Source organism: Triplophysa rosa, linkage group LG17 (genome assembly GCF_024868665.1).
Source record: "Triplophysa rosa linkage group LG17, Trosa_1v2, whole genome shotgun sequence".
Taxonomy (NCBI): domain Eukaryota; kingdom Metazoa; phylum Chordata; class Actinopteri; order Cypriniformes; family Nemacheilidae; genus Triplophysa; species Triplophysa rosa.
This window is the reverse complement of record NC_079906.1, coordinates 6,041,881-6,059,768: the sequence shown is the minus strand read 5'-3', so window position 1 is coordinate 6,059,768 and position 17,888 is coordinate 6,041,881. Positions and strand designations below refer to the sequence as shown.

Here is a 17,888-nt window from a genome sequence, read left to right as displayed (position 1 = left end):
GCTGCACAGTAGCGTCTCCAAATGTTCAACTGCCTTAGGAAGGGAGTGTGACTCCTTGGACGGTAATAAATTGAAGTTCATAAAACTTTCTCTATGTCTGGAGTGGATTATCCTGGGTTTGCCAAAGCAAGAAGGTGTTTGCTCATTCGCATGTGTTTTAGGAACTTCTCGGCTCCTTGCAGACCTATGAGAGCCAACATGGCACAAAGCAGGAAATGAGGTCAACAAAGGCCGGCTGCTCTCCCCTCTCTAATCTGGAATTCGTATTTTCCAATTTACCGTTTCTGCTTGTATTTTATGAATTCAAATAATGATGTGGCTTGCCAAATAAAAAGGTTTTTTTTTTGTCGTTTAATAATATGGTGTCATGGATAATGCATATGTGATGAGTGTAAAATAATTGTATTTATTTATTATTATATGATCGTTATACAATTATTTTATTATTATTTTAAATAGTTTAAGATGAATTATTATGCAAATATGAACTTGAATTCACTCCCACAGAGCCGGAAGTCTAGTTACAGTAAAAGAACCCCATCTCCCACAATCCATCGCGGTCTTCAGTAACAGGAAAGGGGGAAGGAAAACCGAGATTGGAGGGAGAGAAACTGAGGTAAAGATTACAACTAACATTTTATTCATGTCATTCTAGCAACGACGTTGTCGTGTCAATTTCAGATCGGGAAGTCAGCGCTATGTCGTTTGCACATTTCGGCGAATGTATCCTTAGAAAGTCTAAATATAGGCAAGTTAGCTAAGCTAGAAGTGCGAGTCCAGAAAAAGACCGAGGCAGTTGAGCTCGAGCTGCTTTCCCAGTCACTGACTGACTTGACTGAGTGTGACAGCCAGTGCGAAATATCTGTTAAAAATAATAAAATAACTTAAGCAACGGGAGCTCCTGAGGTCTGTGGTAACTGTATTCGTTTCGTGTTGTTCATGTAACTTGAAAGCCAATGTGGAGATCGTGAAGACGGCTGAAATGTACCGTTATTTGTGTCGGAAATAACTGTTATTACGTGAGTAAGTTGGATCGTTTTTGTTGGTCTTTTTCATTATAAGCAGTTAGACATCTCTTCACTTGGACAGTTCAATGTTTATATGGCCTGTTTAATAAGTGTGTGTTTAAATTAATCTTAGTTACAGTTATGTTTCCATGTAATGTGTCTTTGGTAAAGGTCCTTTGATGCTTGACAGTTCGCTGGATGCTCTCATACAGACATGGGATGCAACATTTGAAGCTGATGCATGGCATCTGATGTCGAGGATTATTGACATATCGTTAGTTACCGTTCAATACCTTTTGTTTTTCGGTTTCCCGGCGTTGATTTTATATCGTAATGTTGAACGTTAGTTGCTTCAGGTTTTGGGAGTCATGATAGGGATGACGTCACCTCTCATCCTTTCGCTCCTTGTCAATTTTTTACGCTGTATAAATCCTGCCTGCACAATTCGTGTGTTGCAAAATGAATGTGAGCATTGAGAGGTTTATTTGAGATGGGGTAATCGTTGTTCGCGTTGTTGCCCTCCATCCATTTCGATTTCATAGAGATGCGGTCCTGATCGGATGACGTCACCTCTTTGGGATGCAGCTTCTCTTTGCATCTTTGTTCAAATCGTTATGTGAAAGATGGAGTGTGCATGTCTGTATGTTTCTGCAGACACAGATTTTAGCATTACTTCAACATTTTTAAGTATTTATTCCGATAGTGTATTATGTTACTTACGTACTGTATCCTCTACAGAGACTTATTTTGGTTTTGCTGTACCCGTCAACAGAAGACCACAGGAAGGTTTGTGAAAAGATCCCTGTTAACCCTTTTTATCCAGTTTTTACTAGCATACCGCTATAATAAAATCTCAAACTAACTTAAAATATAGGTTTAATACGGTTCCCTATCACTTCATAAATGCATTCTGTCCATTCTCATAGGTGAACCTGGCACAGCCAAACCGATCCTACCGCTCATCCATTGATGTGACGCAGCTAACTGTCCAGACCTGTTGGAATTGTTCAATTCATCCGCAACAAGGCCGTCAAGATTCACATCCGCACAGAACTATCCCACTACAAACCAATCCCGTGTCTGTTACTATTCAACATAATTATGCATCTGCTCCTCGGCCCAATTCGGTTTCTACCAGCCGCTCTCTGATTCTCAAGGAGCGGCGCAGTTAAACATTGCACAGCTACGAAAAGCTCTCCTGCTCCTTCAGTCTTAACAGGCACCTGTAGGAAACAGAGCAGGTGTTTTTTGAAAGCTTTATAGTGCTTGTGGCTGTCCTGGCAAAAAGCTGCAGAACCATGTGTGCCCATTGGCTGTTTATAATTGGCCTAGTCCACAGGATGGGTGGACAGTAGTGGGTCAGCGAGACAGTGGACTCATGTCATGGAAGGGATTATTGCAGTCGCAGTACATACAGAGGTAAGCATGATGTCTGTAAAACAAATAGAGGAATGCAGCGTTTTTAGGATCTCAAATTTGCTAGTTGCACAAGATGACGCCGGTGAGCTTTTGGGATGCCAGGGCAGACTTATTTCTGGTCGTATAACACTGTGTGGGAAAAGGAGGATTTTTGGCTGGCAAATATGGGTGTTTTTTAGATACAAAAGAAGAAAGTAATATATCAGCGGTATGACAGATCCTCTTTACATTGCTGAGTACTTCGTTAAGCCAAAACAGCTCAATAGTGTTGTAGACCATTTCATCAGACGTGCGCGCCTGGACTGCACTTAACTTCCGGTCTGTGTTTGGCTAGTGTCTAATAATATAACTATTTATATTTTATTTAACTTGTGTTAATATTATTATTTTATTGTATAATAATTGTATTTAATAAACAACTTGTTGAATTTTGTTGTATGTTCATTTAATTAAATAAACAATTTGTTGAACGGGTCCTGTAGTTTGGTCGCATTTAAAGAAACATTGACATCTAGCGGTTGAGCTTGATATCGCAGTCTAAATTCAAAAGATTGGAGACGCAAGTTTAGCCAAGTAACGGTTCTTCTCAGTTTCATATGCTTGTTATCAGAAATAATCTACAGGCACACTATTGTTTGTGAATGTTTCCAGGAAGTTAAGGGCAGTCCACGTTTATGTTGTCACTTTGAAATCATCTAAACGACCGGAAATCAGTCTGCCGCCCCTGCCTTTGCAAAATCTCACCAGCACAATCTTGTGCAACTAGCCCATTAACTGTTTTTATTTGACATTTTGGCTGACATAATGCGTTCTTGTACATAAACATGCAACTGTAGTTAAATTATGTAACAAATTGTCAAGCATATGCTTCCAAGTCCTAGTACGGATATGTTCTGACTCGCATTTTTACAAGTATCTTAATGTCAAAGAAAGTAAATTGAAACAGCCATTGTAATATCCCCCATGCAGATGTATAATTTGATAACCCTTTTCTGTCTTGTTTCAGGGCTTGAATGGTTTTCCGCAAGGATGTAAACAGACAGAAGACCTCACCAATGGACACCCCAAAGGCACAACGGTGTGAACCCACTTCGAAAAATATGTGAGATGAAACCAGCTCACTTTTCACATTCGTCACGGTTGTGTTCTGTGTATTTCAATAGATTCTGAATGGATTGACTCCAGGTAATGCAATTAAAGAGAATAGCAACTTGAATGGCAGCCCATATCTTAAAACGGTCCCGGTGAGACTCTCACTTGTGAAAATCTATTACAAGTTTAATTTGAGTGCAGTCAGAAGCTTGAATAGAAAAGGTAATGCTGTGATCTTGTGGTTGTGTAGATTTCAGCGCTCAAACAGAATGGGCTCCTACAGTCTCTGGCAGCAGGTGGCCATCACACCAAAACCGAAGGTAAAGACATTTAAACTGTCCTTACACACATCTCTGTAGTTCAACACCAAACTTTATATGTGTGCCTGTCTGTGTGATTTTGTGTGCCTAGAGGTGAGCTCGGAGGTGGAGCGAGCACAAGAGGAGTGGGATGCCCTGGAGAGCATCCAACCAGGTGAGACCAATTACCTTGTCACCATGGAAACAACATCCTGTCAGCCTGGATACTGAGCACATTACGTCACCGTGACTAAGCATACGCCCCTACCCTGGAGAGATGGCATCACCTCCCCGGCTAAAATAGATACATTACGAAACCCGCTGTCAAATACAATCTGGAGCATCGGGATCTCTTGATGAGATGTGTAGCCAAAAAATGGGAATGGTTTTACTGCATTACAACTATGTGTAGACTCGTGCAGAAATAAATACGTGTTGTATACTTCAGGTAATGTTTTCAAAGAGAATGGCCTAGAGCCTACACTTTATTTACCACACTGTACGTTTAATTCAGTGAATGTTATACAGGATTGGATATAAAAATGTATTTGTGCCACAGTGTGATATTGATTATGTGTAGCTAACACGTACTTGATTGGTGACAGTTCAGTTTGTGCACAAGACAGGCGTTTATGGGAAATGGCTCATGTTGTGATAAAATATACCTTTGATTAAAAATAGATATACACTATATATACAAACCCGATTCCAAAAAAGTTGGGACACTGTACAAATTGTGAATAAAAACAGAATGCAATGATGTGGAAGTTTCAAATTTCAATATTTTATTCAGAATACAACATATTTGATATGTCATCTGTTTAAACTGAGAGAATGTATCATTTTAAGGGAAAAATAAGTTGATTTTAAATTTCATGGCATCAACACATCTCAAAAAAGTTGGGACAAGGCCATGTTTACCACTGTGTGGCATCCCCTCTTCTTTTTATAACAGTCTGCAAACGTCTGGGGACTGAGGAGACAAGTTGCTCAAGTTTAGGAATAGGAATGTTGTCCCATTCTTGTCTAATACAGGCTTCTAGTTGCTCGACTGTCTTAGGTCTTCTTTGTCGCATCTTCCTCTTTATGATGCGCCAAATGTTTTCTATGGGTGAAAGATCTGGACTGCAGGCTGGCCATTTCAGTACCCGGATCCTTCTTTTACAACATCATGGCTGCGTAGTTGATGCAGTATGTGGTCTGGCATTGTCATGTTGGAAAATGCAAGGTCTTCCCTGAAAGAGACGATGTCTGGATGGGAGCATATGTTGTTCTAGAACTTGGATATACCTTTCAGCATTGATGGTGCCTTTCCAGATGTGTAAGCTGCCCATGCCACACGCACTCATGCAACCCCATACCATCAGAGATGCAGGCTTCTGAACTGAGCGCTGATAACATCTTGGGTTGTCCTTGTCCTCTTTAGTCCGGATGACATGGCGTCCCAGTTTTCCAAAAAGAACTTCAAATTTTGATTCGTCTGACCACAGAACAGTTTTCCACTTTGCCACAGTCCATTTTAAATGAGCCTTGGCCCAGAGAAAACGCCTGCGCTTCTGGATCATGTTTAGATATGGCTTCTTTTTTGACCTATAGAGTTTTAGCCGGCAACGGCGAATGGCACGGTGGATTGTGTTCACCGACAATGTTTTCTGGAAGTATTCCTGAGCCCATGTTGTGATTTCCATTACAGTAGCATTCCTGTATGTGATGCAGTGCCGTCTAAGGGCCCGAAGATCACGGGCATCCAGTATGGTTTTCCGGCCTTGACCCTTACGCACAGAGATTGTTCCAGATTCTCTGAATCTTTGGATGATATTATGCACTGTAGATGATGATAACTTCAAACTCTTTGCAATTTTTCTCTGAGAAACTCCTTTCTGATATTGCTCCACTATTTTTCGCCGCAGCATTGGGGGAATTGGTGATCCTCTGCCCATCTTGACTTCTGAGAGACACTGCCACTCTGAGAGGCTCTTTTTATACCCAATCATGTTGCCAATTGACCTAATAAGTTGCAAATTGGTCCTCCAGCTGTTCCTTATATGTACATTTAACTTTTCCGGCCTCTTATTGCTACCTGTCCCAACTATTTTGGAATGTGTAGCTCTCATGAAATCCAAAATGAGCCAATATTTGGCATGACATTTCAAAATGTCTCACTTTCAACATTTGATATGTTATCTATATTCTATTGTGAATAAAATATAAGTTTATGAGATTCGTAAATTATTGCATTCCTTTTTTATTCACAATTTGTACAGTGTCCCAACTTTTTTGGAATCGGGTTTGTATTATAATTATGTGAATTTATGTTTTTTTTGTAGTTCTTGCCGAAGATCTCACCCCCTCTCCACTGATCTCATTCAATGAGGCTCTGCAGCATTTTCAGACCACTGATCTTGGAGACCTGCTTGTGAGTTTAAGACGTATATACACGAACATACAAGCATGAGTATGTCATCATTGGCTGCGTGCGTGAAATTGCAATATTCTTTTTCTCTTCCACTCCATATCAGAAAAATATTCAGCCCACCATTCGCAGGACTGGTTTGGCTGCCATCACCCACTTCCTGTTCGGTCCTCCTCGGCTACACAAAGACCTAGTAGAGGAGAGAGACCTAGTGTTTGCTATCGCACAGTGTGAGTGCAATGAATATTTACACAAAATCAACTGACAAATCTGGTGGGGGATAATCTGAATCACCGGCTACCTTTCTTTGTTTTTGTGATTTGGCAGGTTCTCTGGATAATGGACAGTCAGTTCACATGCGTGTCCTCCAGACCATCTACAGGAAACTGACTGGCACCCGAGCAGACTGCCCTCGATATGGACCACACTGGGAGAATGTGGGCTTTCAAGGTACTGTTTCTGAGACATCACCTGCATTATGTTTTCTTGGTAACAAACATCCTACAATAATTTACTTTGCAATAATAACTCTATTCTTATTTACTTTTGCTATAGGATAATGCTTCATTGACAATATTTTGAATAAAAACATGCTCTCTGAATGCATGAGTGTACTTTGTTGACTAATGTACATTAGCAGATTTCATATAGTAGCAATGCACAATACATCATATAAAACTAAATGGTTAACAGTGTTTCCCACAGGATTTAGATAGACTGGCGCTGATGATGTCTCACACGAATTAGCATATATGTGACGACGTCGTGTGTGCATTTGGTCTAGTTTTGGCACTTGAAATCTGTTTCGCTTCTACTCTCTAATCACATTATATTGTTGCTATTTTCACATATTATCTGTTCTGTTGTCAGACATAAAAAGAGAGTATAAAATAGTGCCTAAACACAACCCAATAACATCTCGTGGTTAATCCAACCAGCTGTTACTTTCTGCTAAAATCTTGATTTATAAACTCGACATCGTCTGACAAAATCAGCATACATTTACAATGAAGAGGTGATTTTAGCTATATTAGCCTACTTGTTTGTCTCATGCAGTGCACAGCCTTTACTGCCGTTGCTCTTATCATCAATGTGTTCTTGTGTTATGAACGTGTTTAAATGCGAGTGATAGTTTTATTGTAGATCGTGTAAAGCGCAGACAATTTGATGCAAATTCATAAATACGAGAGAATACACTGTTGCGGTTACACTACAGAACATGTGCGCACACCGCACTGTAGGGAGGACGAGAGCTCACACCAAGCGCATAGAGAAAGGGTGTGTGGCTAACCTTTCGTTAAGTCATGATAAACTCGATCAGCCATCTTCTCTGGCTATAACATATTGCATATAGGAATTTATAGTCTGTTATCTTTGACCTGTGCTTCTCTCTCCTTTATCTTAAATGTGTGCTCTCACTGTGCGTGCGTGTGTGTGTGTGTGTGTGTGTGTGTGTGTGTGTGCGTGTCTGTGTGTGTGTGTGTGTGCGTACTTGTCTGTGTACGTGTGTGTGTGCGTGCGCGTCCGTGTGTGTGTGTCTATGTCTATGTGTGTAGAGCTGCTTTGTAACAATGAAAATTGTAAAAAGCGCTATATAAATAAAGTTGAGTTGAGTTGAGTTACTAGGTCCCCTTTACGCAATCACTTTTCGGATCAATCCGGGGTGCGTTTGTGTTAACACAGAAGGCACTCTGACAATTTTTTGGCAATTTTCTGGGATCAGCGGTCTGTGTGAATGGGGTAAGAGAGAGAGAGGCGCTGTCGAGACGCTGCATGCAACATGAGAGAGAGAGAGAGAGAGAGAGAGAGAGAGAGAGAGAGAGAGATAGGCTCTGAGCGCTCGCAACTCTACAATGAATTAAGCTGTTTTAAATAGTCAAATTAAAATGAAAATGGGGATGGTGAAAAATCTATTCATGTGGCAGGCCGCGACGAATAAATCAATATGGGAAACAGACAGCACAATGATATGGCGGGCCGCTATAGTCTAATTAATGAATGGGAAACACTGGTTAAGTTTGTAAGACATTAGAACACATGTATAGTCAACAAATGTAAGATGCAGTGACAATCCAGCCCTGTCCCGATATTTACAATAGTGAAGCTTTCCTTTGTGTGTGTGTTTGTGTTGTATATAAAGGTACAGACCCCAGCACAGATCTAAGGGGAACTGGTTTTCTAGGTCTGATGCATGCTCTCTACTTCGTCATGGACCCAGAGATACTACCACTTGCTAGAGACATCTACAAACTTTCTCAGCATCCGGTCCAGGTGACATTCAGATATACTCTCTGGACACTCCCTTATCATGCCTTCATACGCTGAAAACCTGACATTTCTAACTGCACGTAAAAATCGTCATGTTTATTTGAACAGAATTTTCCATTCAGTGTGATGTCAATCAACATGACCAGAATTGCCCTGAATGCTCTCAGGGAGGAGGTACTGTCTAAGTAAGTCAGAATATCTTGGTTTTTATGTACACTTTTGTCATTTTAAATTACATACCATATACACAACATTTTGATGGTTAGTTTGTGCAATATTTGTGTTATTATTTGGATGTGTTTGTCTACTACGTGACAATAACCTCAGTATGTGCTGTAGTATAATTTGCAACATTTGTTTACGCTTTGTTGCTTTGTGATGTTATCCAGGGAGTGTAATCGAAGGCAACAGGTCGTGGCTGTGCTAAATGATTTTTACGTTGCGACGTTCCTGCACCTCTACCAGCTGTGGAAGAGCCAGCAGAACACCATCTCTGACTCTGGCCATGTACTTAAAGGTGACATAATGATGACATCATACTTCTTTCATTTTGTGAATGAACATTGTATCTGCACATGATATTGTTTACTATCCAAATGTTGTGTGACATCCAAATGTCACGTTTTGTAATACTGAAGGTGTTAATGTCATGATCATTTCTAGATCCCCCTATTTGCAACTTGAAATAGTCTGTCACGAATATGACTGCGTAATGTCTCTTATTTAAAAAAAAAAAAGAAACCACACTGGTTGGTATGGTAACAGATGGACCCTGTCTCTGTCTGCTTTGGGATGTGCAGAAGTGGAGCTCGTCGCCAAGAAGAACCCCAAACAGATTCTCAAACGTCTCGAGGGCTACCTGAAGGAGAGACGGGCTGGGACGGGACACCGATCATCACCTGACACACTGTCACATAGCAACCCATCACCTGGTGACAGCGGGTCTCGAGCGGGGAGTCAGGGAGGGAAGGACCTGAACTTTACTGGTGTGTGTGAGCTGCCACCTGAGATGGAGGGAGAGGCCAGACTCATCTGACAGAGATGAGAGCGATGCGACAATTAATGAAACGTGTTCGTTCATGCTTTATCTCTGTGTTTCTTCAGTTCTTTTGTCCTTTCAGGGGGCAGTTCACCCCGAAATGAAAATCCTGTCATCGTTTACTCACTCTCGTTCCAAACCTGTATGATTTGGTTTGAAACCAAACATAAGTAGGATGACAAGGTTTTGTTTTTGGGTGAAGTACGCACACTTCGAGACGAGTCTATGTTGTACTGTAGTAGCTAAAAATCATCAAACCGTGCTGTTTATTTTTGAGCACGCATTGGCTTTGTTATGCTTTAGAGACCAATAGGTTTAGTTTCCAAATATCAGAAGATTCTCTCAGATATTAAGCTAGATTTAGCACCTCAGTGGCAGTGGGCTGTCTTGAACCAATCAGGAAGCAGGTGACTTCATTCGCAGTCGCACAGTGAGCCTTGACCGTGTATACCCGTGACTGTGGTCTTGAAAATGACTTTTATTTGTGATGGCGCGACTGTGCAAGGCATTTATTCGATGCGATTGAGACAAGTTCAGCCTGAAGCCTTACGTATCTCTAGATAGTTTGAACGCGTTCACTGTGACCAGGAAGTTGACAGAGTTTGTTGATATTGGCTCTTCATCCTGCACTGTTGAAAAATGGAATGACGTATGAAAACTTTGGATGGAAACCGCGTCAATAGGCCAAAGCTTTTTTCTCTTGTCCGTTTAGGGAGATAAATGTCACAGTAAGTTTTCGAGACGCTCTGTTTCTGTTGGCAGGAAGAGCCTAAAATTCAAGTCAGGGCATTATGACGATGGGAAAGTGCATGTTAGTGTAAAAGAAACTGATCAGATGTTCACAGAAACATTTAGCGGTTCAGCTACAAGTCCAACGTCGACTCACGCAGACTGATCACTATGAATGGCGTCTTCATTAACAGCTAATCTTATGTTGTAATAACGTTTATCTTAGAGCTTAGGGCAGCAATCACAGTGAAAAAGTGATATTTGGAAGTGTTGTAATGCTTGTCTGCATGAAGCAAATGCCTACGTGTTTCCTTGATATTGATAGTAGTTACATTCCACTTTTAAGCAGTCGTGATGCGGCTAGTTTTGTGTGGACGTGTAGTGGACGAGAGTGAGGATGCTCAGGATTGTATAAAAATACTCTTTAAATTGTCCTGAAAATGATATGGGTTGCTTGTTTTTAGGGCTGTCCATAATTAAAGTTGTTTATTAATGTGCATATTATTACAAATTGTGCATATTAATGTTGTTTTTATAAACACATGCATATATTTTAGAAAAATATAAAAATGAATAAATGTTTATATATAATTCCAATTGTTGGTAAATATAATATCTAAATATATTTACATGTGTGTATGTGTTTATGAAGACAAAAATATGCAGTACAGAATACTAAAGTTGTCTGCTAGTTAAAAATGTTGTATTTTAAATCACAATGACATCCTCGTGTTTATTGGAAGTGGCTTGAAAGTAGGGCTGTGCAAAAATATCGATACATGTAACTATTGCAAATTTTTTTCGATAGTGTATCGATAGTGTTACCTATACTATCGATATACTTTTTTGAAATCATGTCATATACATACGGCCAAAAGAAGTGGAAGCGAGCATGGCGAAAAATATAAGAACGCTTGGCGCTCTCAGAGCTGATGTGTGCTTTGGTTTTCAAAAGAAATAAAGAGTTATATAAAATAATGCTGTTTGTAGGCTTCGCAAGTCATGACACAAGTCACTTGGCTACTGCAGTGCATTAGACAAAAAGTTTATTAAGAAAAGTAACAATGACATTTATTGTGCTTTCACGGATGTGACACCAGCGCATTTACAGCACGGATGAAGCAGGGGTTTTATACTGCCCATGTTCAGTGTTTTAACTGTAATGCACCACAACAGCCAAGTGACTTGCGTGAGCCACCTTATTCCCCTGTGCTACCCACTTGAGGGGCTCAATCCACAGTTTGAGAACCCAAACCTCTGATCTAAAGGTCCATGCATCACACATCATGGCCACTCTGCAGAGGTAAGGGATGTTTTTACACTTATCCTTACAGAAAACCCCCGGTGGTGCACAGCATGTTGTATTTCTAGCTCTACTTTTTACATTTTCTATTTAAAGTATTGCAATATATCGCAAATGTGTATCGTATCGAAATACATAGCAATATATTGTATTGTGACCCATCTATCGTGATATGTATCGTATCGGGAGGCACTTGCCAATACACAGCCCTACTTGAAAGACTGTATATCTCTACTGGATTTTCCTTCACAAGCGTCCGAAAAACATGTCATACCTGTTACGCCGCGAAACGTTGTTGCTTAAACACACATAAGAGAATACCTTTACTGTTGTGCCGCATCAGGTTAGCGCTGAAATAGTCAAGTATTTTGCTTGTCACGTCTTGTTCTCCCAGGTCCGGGTGCGAGGGTTGCGTCAGTCGTTGACGGCGATGTACTGTACATTTTGGAAAAAATCTTGATGGGAAACGTTCTTCCCTCCCTTTGCAACGCTAATTCTGCACTCTCGTCTTGTTAGCATGTCAGGTAGCACTAGAGATGTAGCATCCGGGATTCGTTTCGCAAATCCTCGTCAACAAAAAAAGCTTGTTAATCTAACTCGGTATGGTTGCATATGTTTGTCTAAGTTACCTTGTCCAAAGTGTTGTTGTACGGTATGAGTACTGTGCGTTCTGTACGTTTTCATTTGAATTTGTTTCTTTTGTAGATTTGTTTTCCTCCTCGAACAACACATGAATATAAATACTCAGTGGATGTATATTAGGAGTCCTGTCACTTTAGCCAGTTACATTTTTTATATAAAGCAGAGTAGTATTTTATAAACTTGACTAAGAGCATGATGATAAAGAATGTTTAGCGAAAAAAGGCAAATCATCCTTTCCAGGGTTATTTACTGGTTCTGTTCGCCTGGTTGGTATCAGTTTAGGTAAGCAGTTTCAACACGAGCGGTGATTTCATATGTTTGAATTCAATGTAGTTCGCCCTGTCATCGGTTTGTTTTGCACCTTGACCTGCTGAACACTAAGACACCCTTTGAGGGGCTCATTTTAAAATGTTTTACAATGGGATGCTGTTGGATTTGAGTGCCAATGAATAGAAAGGGTGCAATGAGAGAGAACCGCCCAACGTATTCAGAACGCATTTTTTGAGCTGTTGTGCACTTACTAGCTACATGCGTGTTGTCTATATTCTGAACAATCGAACCTCCATCCGTGACCATGATATGAGCACCTTGTACATGTGTGCGCTTGTTTTGCTCTTTTCGTTCTCCCCAAAGGAGAGGATGGTCTGTACGTAAGACGACTATTAACGTGTACATAGAGTGAAAATATATGATTGTAACAGTGTGATTGTTACCTGGGCATATTATGCATACCTCAGGCTTCAGACAAATCTCTTCTGGGAAGGCGTTTTATTGGGGACAGCCATGATCCCATGTCGTAGCACAAAATGGTGTGGTGTCTCTTGCAGTAATCTACCTAGCTTGGGAATGTACTGTATGTATATGTATGTACACTAATGCAGCACTGCGAAATATCGACTTCTACAGTATATATTTCTATAGCCCATGTTTGTGAAAACTATAGTCTTAATCGCTGAAACGCAACCGAACCTTCGCCGGAGGACGACAAATCAGGCGATTTTGTGGCCTTTGGTATTCGCTGTGCTTTCGTGAACGTTTTTTTGCAGTGTCAAAGTATGTCGAAAACGATTCACTTTACTACGGCACAATGTAACTCTGTTTGGACCAAAAGGAACATTTCTGACTGGGTTACACTTACAGTAAGCAGGTTTTGGAGGTCTTATAATTCTTTGATTTACTCTAGGGATGCACCGAAACCAAAATTCTTGGCTGAAGCCGAACATGATGTGAAACACTTGGCCGAATAATACCGAACACCGAACATGGTTTTTTGCATTTCTTCTATTTATTAAGCCATTTTTTCACTATTGCACAAACTGAATAGTCAAAATGTGCTTTTTATAATTTGTCTTGCTTTTCAATAAAATACAATACAACTTAATATAAAATTGAGCAAAACAAAGTAAATTGAGCCTGTGAATAGCCTATATTAATTAGGCCTATAACTGACTGGTAAAAGAATGTAATGTAAGTTACTCTGTACCCCTACAACAAAACACTTCATTAAAAAGTGACATTCAACATTAGGCCTATAAGCTAAAAATAAGAATAAACTAAAACTGTTGGATTATTATAGGCTACATTGCAAAATGATTTGAGAAAAAAAAAACATCCAATGCAAGCAATTCTGACTGATGCTGACTGACAACCATTTAGTTCACGTCTCTCCTCCAAACTCCGCCCACAAAAGCTGACTGTTCTCTCAGAAGGTGCACTTGTGGATGCACAGAACATACTTTGACAAGTTGTTTAGTACAGGGAACTGTGTGCACGCGACCACTGTATGATGTCAAAGGATGTCGCGAGCGGCTGGGCTACTGTCAGACAGCCCTCTTCCGTCTGATGTAAAGTTACCGACCGGTAAAGACGCTTTCATTCGGAAATTTACTTCCGTGCGGCAAGTCCCGTGCTGTGTCTTTCTGTGACACTTTAAAATGCTCCACACACACACACACACACACACACACACACACACACACTGCCAAAATGTTTGCGGCAGTAATAAAGCGCACGCGTTTCTTTCTCTCTCTCTGCGCTGGTTGCTGCTTGATCGTATCACGAGTCATGTTCGGTAAAAGTTATTCGGCCACTTGACAAATTCGGCCGAACACCGAACTTGCGTTTTTTTGCTATTTTCGGTGGCCGAACATTCGGTGCATCCCTAATTTACTCCCCACGTGTTTCAAAAGAACGCGTTCCGCACTACTTCATTTATCTGTCCCACATAGACAAAAACAAGTTTCTTTTACTGAGAAAACACTGCTCTCAAATCTCCGTTCCGATGCACTTCATTTGAAAGATTTGTTGATATTGTCCGTCATGATTCCTCAGAGCATTTTATTATATCTGAACCTTGATTGTAGAATCCCTATTTTATAATGAAAATATATTTGAGATTATATGCGGTGGTACAGTGATGTATCGTATGAAGAGTAATAAATAAATGCAACTTTAAAACAAGAAAAATGTTACTGTCGTTATTTACATCCTTAAAAACTGTTGCTATTGACGTTTAAACTACCCTTGGACCATTTTGACGTTGTAACAGCGTGGACTTACCAGTAGGGGTCTGTGTTCTCCACTGACTGGGGTTCGATTGAGAAACTGACTAGCAAATGTGTTCCAACACTGAATGTGTTTTCTCATATCAGATTTCTTATGTAAGATTGTAGTAGGTTCTGCTTAACACGTGTTTAAATCGGTTTCACAGATAGATCCCCCAATCACAAAACATCTGGACCTGGATCACATGTCCTTATGTCTTTCATATATTGAAACGTGTATCAAGTAGATGATTAACTTTATTTGGCACTTTCTTGATTAAGTCTGATGTTTTTCCTCTATAATTAAGTGAATGCAGCTCCTCTGAGGATCTTTGAGAGGTTTGGCCTGCACGGCCCTGGCTGACACATCAGAGCATCAAATGCAAACCTGCTGCTTCGGCATCCTGACGCTGATGCTGTCCCCCTGCCACTGAGTCACATCCAGACTGATCTCTCAGGACTCAATTTAAAGCAAGTCTGCTGACTCTTCCAGGAATGTCTGAATCAGGACAAACATCTGGCCCTCTTCGTGAAGAGCAAAAGAAGCACGGAAGACGATCTCAACACAAAAAGCAAGAACAGATTCAACAAAATGTTCTCCCCCTACAGCAGAGGAAGTGCGTTTTATTTGTAACACGTGTTCTTGCTAATTTAAAGACAGGATAAACTCTCATCCGGTCTGTCTTGTGTGGTCTTGAAGAAAAAAATGTGTATTTCATCTGTAGTCTTTTGTAAAAATCTTTCTGAAGTGGCAAAGACCACATTAATTGATCGTTTTTACCAGTTGTCACTCCTCATTCCCCTTCTCGCTGATAGTTAACACAGTAGTTTAATGCAGCTTAACATTAGCAAGCTTCTACAACCATTTCAAATGGTTCACAACTGGCTTTTAGTTCTTTAGTTCCAGAAGAGTGCTGTCTGATGTCTGGTTCTGGCTAGACTGAAGAGCTCCTCTCTGCTGGAAACGCCTGTGCCAGATGACGTTCTGTCTGGACGAGAGACATGCAATGACTTCAGTTCATCTTCAGAGAGCAAGACAACAACATAGTTTGATACTATTTTACTATTTTTAATTTTGCCTTACTGTTACTTTGTACACCATTCACAATATGGAAAGCTTTCCGTGTTAAAACATTTACAGCAGTCACTGCCATTTTACCAGCCAGGCAGAGAAAATCACAAAGGAGAATAAATCCAAAATGAAGCAATGGAAAGAACCTCATTGTTCGTCCTAATTTGTGTATAAAACTTTGAAATTCAGAAAGATTAGAGAGAATTTTTTTATATCCAGGAATAAAACGACATTTTTTTTGCTGTTTTAGAAAAAAAATCAGTTTAGGAGCTTAACACTTATCCCCATGCACTTTTAAACAGCAACTTCTATTGTGATTGATAAAGAAGAAGGTTTAAGGCAAAATGAAGGTGAATAATGATTAAATATTTTTTTTGGGGGGGGGTAGTTTATAGGAATAGTTCCCCCAAAAAAGAAAATTCGGTGTACATTTCTTTGTTTGGTTGAACACAAATGAAGATATTTGGAAGAATGTTAGCAACTGTGATTTCTAGGGCACCATTGACCACCGTAGTGGAAACAAATATTGTATATATGCAAAATGAGATATTTTGAACAATTTAGGAAAACAAACAGTTCTGGGGCACCTTTGACGATCATTTTGATTTGTTCCACTATGGTAATCAATGGTGCCCCAGAAATCTCAGTTGCTAACATTCTTCCAAATATCTTTATTTGTGTTTAACAGAACAAAGAAATGTATACAGGTTTGGGACAACTTAAGGTTGAGTAATTCATGACGGAATGTCCTTTTTTGAGTGAACCATCCCTTTAAACAAATCTGTCATTTTTCGTGGTCTGTGGTCGAAACATGACCTCCAACTTATTTTCACCTTAAAATACACAAAAAAGGACAGAGAGAGATCTTAATCTCACAGAAGATTATGCTATTCTATTTTCCCGATGTTTCTTTGTAGTTTCGCAAAGCAGGTAAAATGATGTCTACATCTTTGATGGATCAGCATGCTGTCGTCACGTTCTGTCTTTCCATCCTGATGCAGACCCTGATTCCCTTTCAACACTCTCTCTGCAGCTGTGCTGTCCATCTACTGTGTTTCTGTGAAAACATGAGTCAGAAAACAATGAGATTTCCATGATTAACCTTTTAGAAATGTTGCCTTTATGTGCCATTTTGTTGAGTTTCCTGTTCTCTTTATCTTCTCTTTAGGGATATGAGAATATCACAAAAGGTCTCTTTTTTATTCCAGTCAGCAAGCCAATGTTATCAACCCCTAAACAACACTCAAAACTTGAGCATTTCAATCTGGTCCCGTCTGTATCTTGGGAGCCTTCTGGCTAATACGCCCCTCCCTCTTCTCCTTGAGTTTCCTCTCTCTCTCGCTCTGCATCCCGCTCTGCTCTCTCCACTGTAGTTCAGCTTCTTTCCCTCCCCCTCTCTGCTTTCTTCCCTCTTTTCCTGCTGTCTGTACTTTTATAACAGTTTCTCCCTCCTCACCTCATTCTCCCCCAAATCTTTTTCCTCCGTCCCTCCCCCATTCCTCCCCGTATCCATGGGGTCTGCAGATTTGGTTCACTGCAGGTCACTTTGTGTTCGTCCGGTTCAGTGTCTGAGCAGAGATGTGCTTAGTGTTTTTCATTCACAGATCAATGGCAGATGGGTTTATACAGATCAAAATGAATACGCAATACACAATATTCTCTTCATAATCCCAGACCTAAGTTGTAAGTGACTATTTGTTGGTTGCATGAATCGTTTATTGGTCAGGAGACCAGGTCCAGGAAGAGCATGTGTGTGGGGGGTTATTGAGATATGTGGTGTCTTTTCCATTGCTCAGACTTCCTTGCCACCATGGGGAAATTACATTAGTTAGTTACATTAGTTTCCATTCGGAAAGGTGGAAGGAATTTTCTGGTGGGAAAGATACACTTAAATAAATTCATGTCATACTTAATAATTTGTCTTGGTTTTCAGCACGAATGTAAAAAAAAGCAAAATGACTTAAAGGGACAGTTCACCCAAAAACTAAAATGATGTCATCAATCACTCACCCTCATTGTTTCAAATCTGTATAAATTTCTTTGTTCTGTTGAACACAAGATA

General features: G+C 40.1%; 1 protein-coding gene across 3 annotated transcripts; it reads left to right on the top strand.

Moving 5' to 3' along the window:
* Nucleotides 1-555: 555 nt before the first annotated feature.
* Nucleotides 556-14,694, top strand: elmod3 (ELMO/CED-12 domain containing 3). 3 transcript variants are annotated; one of them, XM_057356540.1, is made up of 14 exons: nucleotides 556-616; nucleotides 1,746-1,793; nucleotides 1,934-2,426; nucleotides 3,433-3,504; nucleotides 3,590-3,670; nucleotides 3,769-3,838; nucleotides 3,930-3,992; nucleotides 6,145-6,233; nucleotides 6,337-6,460; nucleotides 6,558-6,680; nucleotides 8,371-8,501; nucleotides 8,607-8,683; nucleotides 8,888-9,015; nucleotides 9,299-14,694. In XM_057356540.1, exons 3-14 carry the CDS (start codon nucleotides 2,391-2,393, stop codon nucleotides 9,532-9,534), a joined length of 1,230 nt encoding a protein of 409 aa, XP_057212523.1. In that variant the 5' UTR covers nucleotides 556-616; nucleotides 1,746-1,793; nucleotides 1,934-2,390; the 3' UTR covers nucleotides 9,535-14,694. The 3 variants fall into 3 exon arrangements, with proteins under 3 accessions (XP_057212523.1, XP_057212524.1, XP_057212522.1); XM_057356541.1 differs by lacking the exon at nucleotides 556-616 and adding an exon at nucleotides 647-1,019; XM_057356539.1 differs by lacking the exon at nucleotides 556-616 and adding an exon at nucleotides 647-1,023.
* Nucleotides 14,695-17,888: the final 3,194 nt, after the last annotated feature.